General features: G+C 41.5%; 2 protein-coding genes across 4 annotated transcripts; both read right to left on the reverse strand.

Annotated features, from left to right (window-relative positions):
- Positions 1-648: 648 nt before the first annotated feature.
- On the reverse strand, positions 649-2,589 carry LOC115748778 (protein BASIC PENTACYSTEINE2-like). Of its 2 annotated transcripts, none has more exons than XM_048283665.1 (3): positions 2,262-2,589; positions 2,004-2,073; positions 649-1,845 (listed from the first exon to the last, which is right to left on the reverse strand). In XM_048283665.1, exon 3 carries the CDS (start codon positions 1,741-1,743, stop codon positions 886-888), a length of 858 nt encoding a protein of 285 aa, XP_048139622.1. In that variant the 5' UTR covers positions 1,744-1,845; positions 2,004-2,073; positions 2,262-2,589; the 3' UTR covers positions 649-885. The 2 variants fall into 2 exon arrangements, with proteins under 2 accessions (XP_048139622.1, XP_030541256.1); XM_030685396.2 differs by having other exon boundaries at positions 2,004-2,160.
- A 5,219-nt stretch (positions 2,590-7,808) lies between these two features.
- Positions 7,809-11,241, reverse strand: LOC115748776 (zinc finger protein SHOOT GRAVITROPISM 5-like). 2 transcript variants are annotated; one of them, XM_030685395.2, is made up of 4 exons: positions 10,730-11,241; positions 10,469-10,693; positions 9,943-10,342; positions 7,809-8,774 (listed from the first exon to the last, which is right to left on the reverse strand). In XM_030685395.2, the coding sequence occupies exons 2-4, from the start codon at positions 10,599-10,601 to the stop codon at positions 8,003-8,005; spliced, it is 1,305 nt and encodes a 434-aa protein (XP_030541255.1). In that variant the 5' UTR covers positions 10,602-10,693; positions 10,730-11,241; the 3' UTR covers positions 7,809-8,002. The 2 variants fall into 2 exon arrangements, with proteins under 2 accessions (XP_030541255.1, XP_048139628.1); XM_048283671.1 differs by having other exon boundaries at positions 10,469-10,690; positions 10,727-11,241.
- Between the last annotated feature and the right edge of the window lie 4,033 nt (positions 11,242-15,274).

The following is a 15,274-nucleotide window of genomic DNA, read 5'->3' on the forward strand; positions in this document are numbered from 1 at the left end:
CTAGAAAACCTCGAACATACAGTAAAATGGGGCTTTCAGCTTTTGCCCTGCAAAGCATGGCATTGTCTACTAGGGTTCTAAATCTAACAGACATTACTAAGCATGAGATAACCACAGAAAACACAGTAGGAAGCAGGGCCAGTATGCCTTATAATCCCCCACAAAAAAAAATCAATTGGTTACAAATTCTACAGTGTTCTGTGTCCATGTCCCAAGACAATTCTAAAAAACCAGAAAGCACTAAAAACCTGACAAAGAAATGAAAGAGGACTTTCATATTTTAGTCCTGACCTGTAACTAGGTGGTGATGCAGATGATTAGATACTATCTACAGGCAAGATAAAACAGTTTTCGCAAAGTGAAAGAAACTTCAGATTGTAAGGGGAAAAAGGCCACATAAAATATAAAAAATCAATAATGAAGAAAGGGAATCAATGTTAGAGGCTTATATATTTATTTGTGTGTTAAGTTGCCCCAACAAGTTCATCTCAGTTGTTCTCCAGTGTGGTGAGGCCATAAGGCAGAGTTGACAAGAATCACCCAGATATACCGGATAATGCAGTAAAACAAACAGAGAACCATGACAATTGTGGAGATTAATCCAAGAGATAGAGAAAAGAGGGAAAGATTTCCCTGAAATATGCTCAGTGAGGGAAGAAAACTCAACTATTCTAGTATCATGTTTAGTGAAACGAATAACATCCCTTAAAACAATAAAAAATATCTGAGTGCTGGAAAGTAAATAATCAAAAAGCACTTGAGATCACTGAAAATATGAACTACAATCCATCACTCAGCCTCTGCCTCAGGCCACTGGTAAATATATACATGAGAAACAAGCCAATTTTAGCTAGAGACCAAATGTGGCATCCAAAAGGGACATCTCTACCTGATGGTGACAAACTTGTTAGTACCATGTTTCGCCCAGTGAGTCCTCAAGTCAATGGGGTTAGCGAAGTTATATCCCTCGGACGCAAGTTTCTCCAACACCTTCTTAAATGCTCCTATACTCATCTTCCTGCCTGCTATCCTTGCTCCGCGCCTTTTGGTGCTCATGGGCAAGGGATACGTTGACAAGCCGGTAGTGCAACAAGCAGATTGCCACCCACCAGAGCCCCAGCGGTAACACTGCTGAGGTGCCCCCGTACACGAGCAAACTGGAATAGGGATACACGAAATATCCATGTTGATCCCATTTATCATTAATTCCGTAGCTTTCTTGATGGTTCGTGCTCGTGGAACAGAAGGAGTAGTCTCAGCCTTGGGAACCCGAGGACCTCTCTTAGCTTTCTTGGGTTTTGGAGATTTCGGTCCCTTCGGCCCTGGCCTTTTCTTCGAGGGACCATTTTCCATAATCTCATTACCTATACCTACCTGTTCTACTTGAGTCACCCTTTCATCCTTTGATAAGTCAGGCGGCTGCACCATCTGCATATGATGAGTTGTGGACGTCTCCGGTATCATGGAATAGTTGTGGCTCCCTGATATGGCATTGAAGAACTTCTCCCTGGGGTTCATCCAAGCATCCCTCATGTAATCCATCGGGTACATTGTCTGCGACGGCCCAAGATCCCTGTGATGAAACGCACCTCCGTTGGAAGCCACCATCACAGCAGCATTCCGACTGTCGAAGAGTGGCTTCTCCGGCACAGACGACATGAGGTTAAGGCCGAGGCCTCTCATGGTCGCCGTGGGCTCATAATAACCCCAGTTTCTCATATTCAAACTATTATCGCCATCCATCAGCGCAGAGATTTCCGAACAAACTAAAGCAAAACTCAAACTTTCTTCACTTTGTTCCTCGGGATAATCAACCGAGGCATTTCAGGTCTCCTCAAAAACCCCCTAGACACCAAAAAAAAAAATAAAACAAGAAATATGCACGCCTAAATCAACCGATCAAAAGAGAACACCATCCACTAAAACCAAGAAACACGCAGATGTAAAAGAAAGAATCAAACGAACAGGCAGTACAGCTGAAAAGGAAGGATTCTACAGAATACCCGGATGAACACAGAGCCAGATGAAGGTCAGAGATCTCGAAGGACGTCAAATTCGCCGATCTTCAGATCCCTGCACGACGGACAAAGAAACGATTTTGAGCCCAGATCTCCAAACAGGGCGAGGCGACGGCTTAAACGAAGTCTCCCATCAGGTATGCTGAAAAAAAAAAGGGGCCTAAAATATAAGGAAAAATAAATTTAAAAAAAAATGAAACAAAGAGTTCCACAATTTCAAATATTTTCAAATCGGAGACTCACCAAGCAGGCAGAGGGAAGAACAAAGAACAAAAGTATTCCCCCCCAAGAGCCGCTCTCGCTCTCGCTCTCTTCCTTTCCTATTTAATCTCTTCAGCTTCGATCTATCCTCTGCAATTCACGAAGAGAAGAAGGAAGACCAAATGGTACGAAAAGCGGCGATGAATGTTTTGCACGCCATCTTATCTTATGTTACAGCTTGCAACAGTAATATTCGGGAAAAAAATCCTAGGAAAAGATCTATTGGGTGTCGCCTAAAACTCGTAAGAAAACATGGGACTTTAGTCCATTAATGTTTTTTATGATATTCTTGCGCGAGACCCAAGATTGACATTAACAGGGCATATGCTGTGTTTTTTTTTTTTTCAAGTTTTTTCTCTTTTGCCTTCTGAGCACCGCCTCGTTCTTGCTTTCTGTTAAAAAGGAGCCACCTTTTGTGGGTGTGTTTATAACCCAAAATCTAAAGAAGACAAACTTGGTCAAACGAGCAATAATTTCTGTTCATATTTATCGGCAACCCCCTCCTCAAGTGGCAACAGGAAAAAAAAAAAAAAAACGTGTTCTTTCATTTTTCCACCGTCCGAGGTGTGGGAGAGACAGGGGTTTGACTTAGGGGTCTCCACGAGATCTTGTAATCTTCCTTTGCATCTACTACTGGCATAGCTCGTTGCAGTGTAGCTTTTCACCATTAATGTCTGTGGGGAGTGTTGTTTTGTGCTTTTCTGGATGTTTTGTTGCGACGGGATGAGCGAAGCTTGCCGAACGCAAGGAGCCATGGGGGCAGGCCCAGTTTTAGTAGGCAACTCAGCATCTCCTCAATCATTGTAGTTTTGCACTATTTGTGGTATAAAGTGTTGGGGGTTTGGCTTGATTGATTCTCAATCCATTTTTCTTTTGTTACCCCTCTTTTGCCAAGATTAATTTTTTGTTCAGGATATACTTGATTGATCGCTATTGTTTAAAAGCAACTGTGAATTTGCACGTTGTTTTTCCGTTGTACCCACAATGTCCGATTTACTTTCTCGAACCTGCTCGACTCTCCTACACATTTTCTGTTTGTGCATGTGCCAAAGCGTATTAATAAAATCAAGAATTGGAGGAGACGAATTGAAATTCCTGAAAAATCGAATAGGAAGAAGATAAAAGAGACCATTAAGAACGTTTCTTTCTTGCCCGTTCGATCATTGTCGATACTAGCTAAGTTGGTTTTATTCATTCTGGATGCCCAAATGGAAAAGGCCTGATTCAAGATCGATCGTAGTCAAAATCAAATCGAGTTATTCAAAGAATAATTGCAGAAAATAGAAGGAAAGATAATTACATCCAAAGAAATTTAAAAGGGTCATTGGGCCGGACGGAGGATGAAGGGAGATTGTGGGCTGAGCTCAGCCAAGGCCCAGAGCTTTGTCTTTACGTGCAGCCCTGCTCGGCCTCACGTGACATAGCACGTGGCGTGGAGGTAACTGTCTGAAAGAAACGAAATATCTATGTCGGCCAAAAAATCGAATAACTCAATAAAAAGAATTCGGCCAATGTTGACTCGAGGCTTTCGTCGACCAAGACCCGTCGAGCCCTAACTCGGGGAACTTGAGGATAGGACAGAAGGACCCCGTTTGATTCAATATTCGTAAGGGGCGTTCGGGTCCCAAAATTCCTTAGCCAAATACAAATAGTATTTGATAAATTTTTTGGACAACATTAATCTCTAAAAGGTCTATAATAAGGGTGCGTTTGGTTCACCTTTGAAAATGAACTTTGAGAAAATGCAAATATTTTTAGCCTAAATGGCTTTGGGAAACTACAAATGGCTTTTAATAAAACATACTTTGAAATGCAACTTTGGACTAAGTAGTGTTTGGCAAGAAAAAATTTGCAAGGTATTTTTAGCTACATATTTCTTTTTTTCAAATTTATTTATTTAAAAAAAAAACAAAACAAAACCTTTTGTCGGTTGATGAAGGGCTCCAAGCGTCACCGGCCGTAGGCTATGGCGGCCTAGGGTCGGCCGACCCTCAACGAGGGCCTCCTAGGTTGCACGGTCTTAGGCCTCATCGCCGAGGGTCGCGTGACCCCAAAGTGGCCTTTGCCAGCCCTTACTAGCCTTCGTCGGCTCCTAGCCGGCCCCACGTGAACAGTAACTAGGGTTCCCATGAAGAAGATGAATAGTAATTAGAGTTTTAGTTTTAAAGGAGGGGTAAAAATAGATCTTCAGTAATGTTTTGAAGGTAAAATAAGGAGTGACTAATTTTTATTAATGGGGTCTTAAGTATTATGGTAATGCTAAAAGCCCAATACTAGCCCCTACTAGTATTTTGGCTTTCAGCCTTCCAAGGCTAACATTTGGTCAATGCCCCTTGAAAAGACTTGCCAAACACCTCAGCATTTTTCCAAAGGGCTTTAAAGGCCCAAAGCCTTTTGAGAAAGTTAAACCAAGCACACCCTAAGTACTTTGAAATGCTATATTTTCATAATACAAATAGATTTTTTTTCCTTCTTATGTTACCCAAGCTATACTTTCATAATTACATAAATGTCCTAAAAAACCATGGCCTTTCCGAAGAAGGCCTTAGCCACCGGCGGGCGGCCAATGAACAATAGGAGAGCGACGGCAGATTTAGCATACCTATAGTCACGTCTGCCGCCCACTAGCTACCTACCCTTAGTCGATTTTGAGCTTTTTTAATTTTAAAAAAAAGCAAAAGGGCTTTGCAATGTATGATTTTTTCAAGTACTGTTTCGACCAAAGTTTTATCGTAATGCGTTTCTATTATACGCTTTATCAAACACTGCTTGCATTTCGAAAGACCCATTTGGCACAAAGCCTTCGCATTTTTCCAAAGACATTCCCCCAAAGCCAAACCAAATGGGCCCAACATCGGATGGCCCAGATCGTTTGCATTTGCTGACCGGGCCTTCAGGAAAGAGACAAAGAAGATCATTATAGCTGAAAAGTCTACATGGGCCTCATAAAAATCACAGCTTTTTCCACTACGTAATGGGTGGAAAGTTACAGCCCAATGTGGGCTGTATTTTGCCTGTTTGGGTTCGAGGCCCTTAACCCAATAAAGACGTAAATTTTTAAACTTTTTTTTTTTTTTTGAAATTTCCGGTCAAAGTGAACAAAAAGTACTATCTCATTTTCAGAAATTAATTGCGACAAAAAGATAGTTTTAAGCCACTTTATGTGAAGCCGTCGCTCGTCGCCCTAGTCGGGAGCGGACCGGTAAATAATGGCCCGGCTTTGCTCATGTATATTAGAGGCGTTCATTATCGAAGAAGAGTCTAATCCTCAAAACTCTTTAACAGTTGAAACAAACACAAACATTAAGATCGAGTCCAATTTTATAGTTCTTTGCAATTAGTTGCAAAATATTCAACCATAAGCCTCATCGCTCAAATGAAACATTATCATCGAAAGTATGTTGTAAAATTGTGATGAACGTAATGCAGAATTCAATGTCTCTTCCTTTACCATGTGATCCTAAACTAGAGTGAAATCGAAATTTGAATATTCCTCCGATCCAAGTCGTACCCAGTGCTTTATGCATTGTATTTGATCGGCCACTTCGACAGATCGGAACCAAGGAAAAAGCGCCTTGTCGGATGCCAAATTCAAGAGTCGATATCAAGCTTCCGATGCCATTTTCATTCCTTCGAGACGCGCAAACATTCACCCATGAAGCGAACAAGAGGCGATTGAACGGAATCCTAATAAGGATGAACGTAGGCAGATAGATTTCGCTCGATCTCCAATACGTTATGATTTTCGAGAAACACCAATCCAAATTGATCTCTTCCCATATATCCTTCATACTCCAAGGCATGTAGAGGTACCTAGCATCCCAAAAAGCCAAAAGGGGAAAAGGGGGCAAAAGCAATGACCAAGAGGGGCACTTTTCATGGGCAAGCTTTGGGCTGCGAGCTCTCTCTCCTAAGTATTTTTCTCGCCACTTCCATGGTAAACATGTCAAGTGGGGGTGAGATGGGACTAACGAGGAGTTCACGTCTTTGCGAGTCAAAAAAGAAAGTGAAGAACAAGCGGGAAAGGCAATAAATGGGAGTGTGCGGAAATGGAAAAGATGCTGTTGCCACTTCTGAGCCAGCTCCTGATTCTGATGCGAGAGTGAGTTGATAGCGATGACCGGAAGTTTCTGTCGTCGCGTGCTGGCTGGCTGGCTGGCTGGCTGGCTGCCGCTGCTGGGGCTTTTTTTTTCTTTTTGAGAGACGCTTGGGTTGAGAGGGACGGGTCAGTCCTGCCACACTTTGAATACTCTCTGCCATTTCACCAGTCGGGGGCACTGAAAACTATGCAACTCTCTCTCTTGCCAAGGTGCCGCCGCAGCACAGAACTGCCGAAAAGCTGTGAAAATTTCAATTCTCTCTCTCTGAAATTTGATACCCCGTATGTCTTTTCAGCTCGGCTAATCGTAAAGGTTGCATACAAACTTCATCCGCATAGGCTTAGCTCGAGAAGGAGAGATCTTAGCTCAGTTCATCACAATCCCTCCTGAAGTTCCTTCTTTTCTTCTGTACAGATGCGGTACAGACTCGTTCCGTCGCCCGGAGCGGCGCGAGCGAGACTGATCGAGCCGCTTAGAAACCGTGCGGGGCCGTGTGTTTATCTCTCGTGGGTCCACGTTAGATTTCATTGATTGATCCTGATCCATTGGAACAGGCAAATTTCTTTGTTTCCGTGTGAATGTGGCCAAAAAAGTGTTTCGGACTGTGAACAATGTGGGTACTTGTGGAATCATGATGGCGAGAGACGAGGGCCAGCCATGGCTCTCGTTCGTTCAGCCATCTCCACCAGATGGTCCAAAACACAAGGATCCAAAAAGCCACGGTCTCAGTCCCAAAGCAGGAAGGTGTTGACGGTTTCGTAACGAGTTTCTCAAACCCCCTTATCAAAGTTCTGGTTTCCAAGTTACCCTAACACTGTAATCTTCTTCTGGAATACTATCTAAATAAGAACCAACTTACTCCAATATGGGTAATTATCGTTCGGTTGCGCCTTAAAGCATCGACTAAATAATGAGAAATGTTTTCCCGACAATCTTGTCGGGAACAATACAATCTTATCCGTAGATCAACACATCATCATCGCATATTTTGCATAAATCACTCATTAATTAGGAGATCGTGTGGTCAGAAATAACCGACAATTCAATCGGATTATCGGGTTAGCAACTTTTTTTTTTTTCTTGGATAATCCAAGATCCGCCGGTCGTAATCGAGTCAACTCACCACCACCCGAAGGGCGGCGAAGACCCTTTCCGACGGCGACTATACCCGGAGGGAGGCTAGTCCCACAGCCCACCAACAAGGGCCCCCCACTTAAGTCCGAGAAACGCGTTTGGAGGGTTTTGAACCTTTGACCGGTTTACGCCTTAAGGCCAAAGAGCTCAAAGCTCACCAAACGCGCCATGCCCGTGGTGGGTAGTAACTTCTTTTTTTCATAATCATAGTATACGAAAATGTAAACTTACTGTCGGGGTTAACCGAATCAATTTTGTCTGCATACTCTGTTAAGATAAAGCTAAAAACGAATGCTTGAAACCCATTACTACAACTTTTATTGGAGACTAATTAACAAATTAATAGTACAAGAACACTCCATGCAAAAAATCAAATCATAACTTATACCCCCCTCAAGCACCTAATGAAATCGAACTTAAAGAACTTATATACTCAACCAGAAATTATAAAAGACCTATATAAACCACCTTCTTTTCCTTTTTTCCCCACTAGCATACTCTATTGATATCATTATCCACTTCTCCCTCTGTGATTGCAGATGACATGTAACTCAATGCCAAAGAGCTCTCGTGATCTGGAGCCAGCCTCAGCAACTCTCTTGCTTGGAGCTTTTGCTTGCAGACTTGGCATGTGATCTGCAGGATCGCCGAGTTCATCTTCTTCCTCGCGTGTTCCTTCAGCGCATGGGCTTTCTCTAGCTCTGCCTGCGCCTGCTGCCTCATCCGCTTCGCGTTGGCAAACTCCCTCTCGGCCTGCTCGATCTGCCGCCTCGCTGCCTGCCTCGCCTCGTCCGCGTACGCCTTCTCGGCCACGGCCATCCTCAGCTGATGTGTCGATTGATCGCGACTGCCATCGCCGTTTCTTTCGCAGGCGCAATCGGCGCATGAGGAGCTCATCGAGAGCTGCAGATGGGACGGGTACTTCTCGTCTCTCTTCGAAGGATGGGGGGAAACTGTGTCAGCAGGGTTCGACGAGGTCGAGAGCTGAAGCTCGAGATTGTGCAAGTCGTCACGATGATCTGTCTTGGAGGACGGTTTGTTAGCGATGGGGTTCAAGAAGATGGGCGCGCCTTTGGCCGGCTTGGGCATTGCCAAGGCCCTCGGTGCTGGCCAAGAGGGCGTGTTGAGATTGGTGTCACTTGAAGGGCTTGGGCTCGAGGCTGTCCTAGACAGGCATGGAGGCTGCAGGTTATTATTGTGGGAGTCTGACCTTAAACGACCCATGTTGCAGGAGTCCTGGTGCTCAATGAAGCTCTCAACCCTGTTTGATCACAGAGAATCAATCAAAAGATCGTGCCAAAGGTGTTATCAGTCAAAGTGCTGTTTGGACAACAGTTCTGTGCAGTGCATGGCCAAAATGGAGCGGAAAAGAAAGAGCAAAACCTAGATTATTTAATGCTGAGCTTTTCGGAAGAACATCTTGTGGAGCCAAGAACTTTCAACAATAGTTTCCCTTTCCTTTTCCGAGTTCTTTATTAATTTGGGTGTCTTCATCAATGACAAACAAATGTAGGGTATGACAAACAAGCCTCAGAAGATGAAGGAGAGATCATCATGCATATTATATAGTTAAATATATATAGTTTCAAAGATTAATTGTTTACTAAGATAGAGGAAGAACGTAAACTTAGGAAAATGATATTAATTATTCGCAAAGTCCAAACGAGGTGGGATGGCTAATCATTGGGAGATGTGGGAGTCCTCACAGGACGATCCCAAATGGGGAAAATCAATGCTAAACAAATCGAGGGAGAAGATAAAATATAGTGTTTGACAAAGGAATAAGGAACAGTTTTTCTTTTGGAGGATCTTGGACTAAATCGAAAAGATCTGGGGGAGACAGGTGACTTAAACCGGACATTAGAAACCGAGTACGGAACTGTTCACAAACAGTGTCCTCGGCAAATATAAGGTTTAGGTTCCATCAATCAATGCCTAAATATCCTCCGCCTGTCTGTCTTTCCAACTTTCCTTTTTCTGTTTGCAAGCTCATGCCCATGGAAAATGTCCAGAAAAAAAAAGGAAAGTTCATTGTAAACGGATCATAAAAGTTTTGAACTTCAAAGCCATCTGAACTAGCTCTTTTAAACATACTTCTGCATTAATTTATCAATATTTGATGTCAAAAGGAAGAGACATCAAACCCTTTTGAGCTGTTCACTTTTCATGGCCTAATTATGAGAGCTTGTTTCTGTGATCAGTCCTTTAGCTAGGCAGCCTCAGAATTTGGATTAGTTTATTGCTACTTTAATTATGAGACTGAGTACTTCAAGATTTCATGAGGACACAAGTTGGCTTTCAGGAAAGATTTTGAAATTTTTTGCTCATCAGACTTCATTTGATCATGGAAGGTGAAGATCATGTGTATGAAAGCTGGATGTAGGAGAGAGTAAATGAATTGAGATGGGGAGAAATTACTGATAATGAACCTTGAGAAAACCCTGCCACAGTCACAGGAGTGCCCTCTCGTTCCACAAGTCTTGAGATGTGCCTTGTAATCTGATTGAACTGCGTATCCCTTGGAGCACCTCTCGCACACCCACTGCTTGTGGTTGCTGTGCTTCCGGCGGAAGTGCTTCTTGATGCCGACGAGGTCCCCAAGGGCGTGGCCCGGGTCGTGGTGCAGGCAGCTCGGCTCGGGGCAAACGAAGACCCGCTTCCGCACTGCCGGCGTCTCCCGCTTGAGGAGCTTCCACGGCACCTTGTGCCGCCGCCGGTGCATCTGCAGGTTCTGGTCCCTCTGGAAGCCCTGGTTGCAGATCTCACACACGTACCGGTCCGACTCCAGTAGGGTTTTCGGGGACAGCGACACCACCTCCGCATCTGGATCTTCGCGATCGAATCACACCACACCAGTAATAAAAAAGAAAACGAATCAGAATTCAATCCAACCCCAGAATCATGCTTAACGAGCTCATCATGGAAACATCAGAAAACATATGTAATTCGATGTACCTGGAGTACCAGCAGGTCTTCTTTTCCTCTTGTTGGTGGCGTTGCCATTGTTCTCTAAGCAATCACGGAATGGATCAGGAGGAGGAGGGAATGATGATGGGGGACTAGAAATGATGGTGTTGTTTCCTATCATGGGGTTCGAGAGAGCTTCTTCTCCTCGATCTCTTTAGGGAGATTTTATGGCTGTGGTGTACAGTACAAGGCTCCAGAACCAAAGCAAACCTCCCTCTCTCTCTCTCTCTCTCTCTCTCTCTCTCTCTCTCTCTCTCTCTCGCTGCTTTTGAGAGAGAAACTAAGCTAAGCTAGGCGCATGATGCGAGAGGAAGAGGGGGAAAAAAGCTAATTTCTCTCTTTCGGTTATGGAAGCAGCTTTCTCTTTTTGAGCTTTAGACAGCTTTCAGGCTTTTCAAAATGATCTCCTTTTCTTTTTTCTTTTGCTCTCTCTTGGGCTGCTCTTCTCCTTCTCCTTCTCCTTCTCCTTCATCAGGTATGGTTGTGGAGTCTCTTTAAAAGCTCCTCCTCTTTAGAGATAGAGAGATAGAGAGAGAGTGAGGGAGGGTGAGAGACCCAATCAAATTGATGGGAGAGAAATGATCCCACCACCAGAAAAAAGAGATGGGTCCACACAGAATGGAGAAGAAAAGAAAGCAAAAAAAAAAAAAAAAAAAAAAAGAAGACGTCCTCAGAAGAAAACAAACAGACAAAACATTACATACGCACAAACACAAAAACCAGGAAAATACATTAGAAAACAGGTCAAATCATACACAGTGAGCTCTCTTGCGTGGACAAATACAGAGCAAACTGTGAACAATACACGTACCCTTCTTCCTTCTCTCTAAAAATTTTGTCATTCTCTCTCTTATCTCACATGCCTTCGATCTTCTGATGTCTTTCCGGGGGATGGGTGATGGGCACGAAAGGCTCGCGGGAAAGGACATAATTGCCCCCTTTTGTCACTACATGTGGAAGCCTCTTACTTTTGTTCCTTTTTTTTTTTTTTCTCTTTGGTTTCTTATCTCTGTTGTATCATCAAAAAGTGATTTTCAGAAAAGTCCCCACCGGATTGAATGGGATTAAGATTAAGCGCTTGCTTTGGTTTTATAATTCGAATCAAAGAATCTCTTGCAAAGCAAGAGTAATCTAGGAGGTTGCATGTGCCATTCCGTGGGTTCATAAAGTTAGTCGGAGTTGAGATGTTTAGATACCTATTATCTCTTTAATAAGGTCACTTGAAAGTCAGTGTATATAAGAAGCAGCGAGTTGGTTCAATCTACTTCGCATTCCAATAGCTTAAACTTTTGGAATAATCGATTGCTTTAAGTTGATGTTGGAATGAAAGCTCACGATTTAAGTCCTCGCACCCCCTTCTTCAAATTATGGGTTTTCTCTTCATCACGCATGATGGGCTTAAAAAAAAAAAAAAACCCACACTCATCAAATTTCTTAAGTTTAATGCCTTCCTCGTTCAATCAACATTTGGGTGATGTGAAATGTTGAGATATAAGTTGTATTGCGCATCGTACTCTCAAAACTTAATTTTTTGGAGTAAACGGTTGAGCACTCCTTAGTGCCTTCATATTATTGGGATAAAACTTCTCGCTTATCAAAAGTTTATGAACCACATTGATCTATACATCTCGCATTCATCACTATTGATCGGAGTATCTAATTACTTGTTGAAAACAAAACTACCATATTAGCAAAGTCCAAGTATTTAACATTTATTCTGGAGAAAAGGACCAAAGGAAATCAAAAGATAAATCATAGTAAAGCTCAAAAAGCACGACCTAGAGTCTAGATTAATCACAAATTAATCATGGGTTAGAGGTGATAAATGTTTTCCATTCCCGAAGAAAAATAGTATTAGGTTCCATTGTCGTTGTATGATCGTCCTGGCCTAGAACTAATTATTGACCCATGTGTTCTATTTTTTCCGACAAAGTAAATGCGAATAATTATCCAAAAAGTCTTAAATCTATTGGACGGCCGCAAATTTAATCACGAACCTTTTAACTGCGTCAATTTAGTCTTACATCTTTTGATAATTTTTCAATTTAGTCCTAAACCTATCGGTTGCGTTAATTTAGTCCTAAACCTTTTGAAATTTTTGCCAATTTAGTATTAGACATATTTTTTGGATAATTGGCCAATCGGTATATATTAGGATTAAATTGGCAAGATTAAAAAATCTAGGACTAAATTAGCCGCTGTACAAAAGGTTTAAGACTTTTTGGACAATTTTCTCAAAGCGAAATGCACTTTACTTACATATAGTAATATAGTCAAAACTGTAGCAATAAAAGAATTAAATTTGCGTACATATTCTAATTATTTAAGCATCAAGAAATTTATAGTACGGCGGATTATGTAATTTTAGGGAATGTAGTTAATATTGTAACGGACAATTCAAAATTCTAATTTTGAATTAGTCCATTAATGTAGTTATATTCTATAGTTAATATTATAAAGAACTAATTTGAATTAGTCCATTAATGTAGTTATATTATGTAGTTAATATTGTAACGGATTAATTCAAAATTCAAAATATTTTGAATTAGTCTTTCTAGAAAAACTCTATAAATACAAACTATATCTTAAGAGTTAAGGATAAGCAAAACTCATTTTCAAACCTAGAATTTTTAATTGTCCGTTACAGTATTAACTACATTGCTTAACATATAAGAACCGAATTCGGGAGGAAATGGAGCTGTAAAAATGGAGAAGTGAATAAAACTATCTGATATACTCCTGTCTGTGTTTCACGCGCATAATTTCTCTATGGTCAATATGTAGGGGATATTTTAAGAAGGAAAGATAAAGAATTGTTCTTATAATCATTCCAAAGACCTAGACTTTGGATCTTTGTCCTTCCCAATTGTCGGCACAGCTCGCATGTCCAATCACTATTTTCTTATAACATTAGATAGCCAAACTTTTAGCTCGGCTACCTTCCGACCCATGCAAAATACTTTTTCCCTTTACATTAGAGAAGACTCCGTCCGCGAGGTTGCCGGCATGACCCTCAAGATTAGTCCGAGCGAGAGGTATTGAAGTTCAATAGAACTTGATATATTTGTGTCAAACGCTTAACCCCTCAGCTAATTTTTTACGGTCGGTTCGCCAATTTTTTTTTTTTAACGATAAAATTAGCCCCTTCTCCTCAATGTTGTTAATTTTTCATCGTGCACAGCATCATTGCATGACATGTGTCAGACCTAAAGAAAAATTAAACAAAAAAAAAAGAGGTTGTACACCTGTTCCACGACCTTGAGGACTAGTGATTTTTCTGAGTCCCTCTGTACTCTCATATTGGCAGGCCCCTCATGATTTTCCTAATGTGTTTCTAGTGTTGCAAGCTTCATTTCCACCTCCTGTAACAAGCCCCACCATAAGGACCAACCATCATTTCTTGTGGTCGCACAAGAGCTAAAGATAAAAAGAAAAATAAAAAAAAATTAGAAAAAAATTCAGATGATCTCTGTCATGTTTTTAAATTGCATGGAAGGTGAGACACTTTGTTTTGCATTAGGTCGGCAGTGCATGGCAGCAGTGTGGTGCCATTTCTCAGAGGAAAAGGAATCTCACAAAGGGTAAGAGAGAGAGAGAGAGAGAGAGAGAGAGAGAGAGAGAGTCCATTAGAGACCAGAAATAAGGGTTCATGTTTGGTGGCTGCCGGGACAGAGAAGTGGGGGCCAACCACGGGGAAAAAGCCCTAACTACTCCCCACCATCTAAACTGTGTGTTTGGGTTAATTATGATGAGAGTTAACTCGAACTAAACATAGAAAAGCAAAGAGCGACCGACGGTACATGCGGACACATCTCATTTTAAGGTATTTAAAGCTGAGGAACATGAGTACATGCACGACATTGTTTATTACCAAGTAAGCCAAGTTTTTGTATGCAAGTGTTATGAAGTTTATTAGATTTAGTTGAGGTTAATCACTTTTATTATGTGTGTGTGTATTCACTAATAAATAGTTGGTAGCCGGCGCATGAAGATTATTGTTAGGATGTTTGTGTATTTAGAAAGCAGAATCTAAGTTTCTAATCCTTATATGGGCTATTAGGAAGCAAGGAAAATATTTCCCTTCGAAAATATTGCCAATGCCTAATAAGAAAATCATATTTCAGATAGCATAAATTACGCACATCATAAAATTGAAAGAATCATCGCTAAAACTCACAAACTTAAAAAGATAGAAAGGTAGAATTACAAAGAGTGAGACCGGCACTCTAGCTCCGAAATATTACTCAATTTTTGGAACCGCAAAACTAGGGTTACGACCCCACTTCTGCACAACCTAGCTAGGAGGGAGAGATGATTGTTTGTGTTAGAACTGAGGCTTGATGGGCCAATTTCAGTAGCTAAAAAAAAGGGTCTAGTTTAAGAGGGTATAATTAGATTCGGATCAAAGAACACTTGAGGAAGATGATTACAAAGGACATTCTCTAGGGATGTTGCATGTGTTTGAGAATCAGACTCCCATTATTCTTCGTTGCTTTCATCAACCCAATAGGAAAAAAAAAAAAAAAAACTAATCAAAGCTCAGCAGCTTTTACTTTTTCCATATCTCATTATTATCAGTATTCTATTCACAATAAAATAAGCAATGCCACTGCACGTAGTCTCCCCTCGCACCCTCTCTCTCTCATTGCGAGGAATTTTATTTGATAGTACTTGCTTCCAATAAGATTAAAAGCCAAAAGGTTAATTACTAAACAAATGGCAAATTTGCCTTCTAATCGATATCGAATAGCTATTGTTAAGAGGAGAGAATAATGACATGCCAAAGATTTTAGT

This window comes from Rhodamnia argentea, chromosome 1, assembly GCF_020921035.1.
Source record: "Rhodamnia argentea isolate NSW1041297 chromosome 1, ASM2092103v1, whole genome shotgun sequence".
Taxonomy (NCBI): Eukaryota; Viridiplantae; Streptophyta; class Magnoliopsida; order Myrtales; family Myrtaceae; genus Rhodamnia; species Rhodamnia argentea.

What these genes read in the sequence shown, in the direction of transcription:
- LOC115748778 (XM_048283665.1), bottom strand. Translation starts at nt 1,743, where the DNA reads ATGGATGGCGATAATAGTTTGAATATGAGAAACTGGGGTTATTATGAG.
- LOC115748776 (XM_030685395.2), bottom strand. Translation starts at nt 10,601, where the DNA reads ATGATAGGAAACAACACCATCATTTCTAGTCCCCCATCATCATTCCCT. An exon ending in AAGACCTGCTGGTACTCCAG is followed by an intron (nt 10,343 to 10,468) that starts GTACATCGAATT and finishes TCGATCGCGAAG; the next exon opens with ATCCAGATGCGGAGGTGGTG. An exon ending in TGTGGCAGGGTTTTCTCAAG is followed by an intron (nt 8,775 to 9,942) that starts GTTCATTATCAG and finishes GTGATCAAACAG; the next exon opens with GGTTGAGAGCTTCATTGAGC.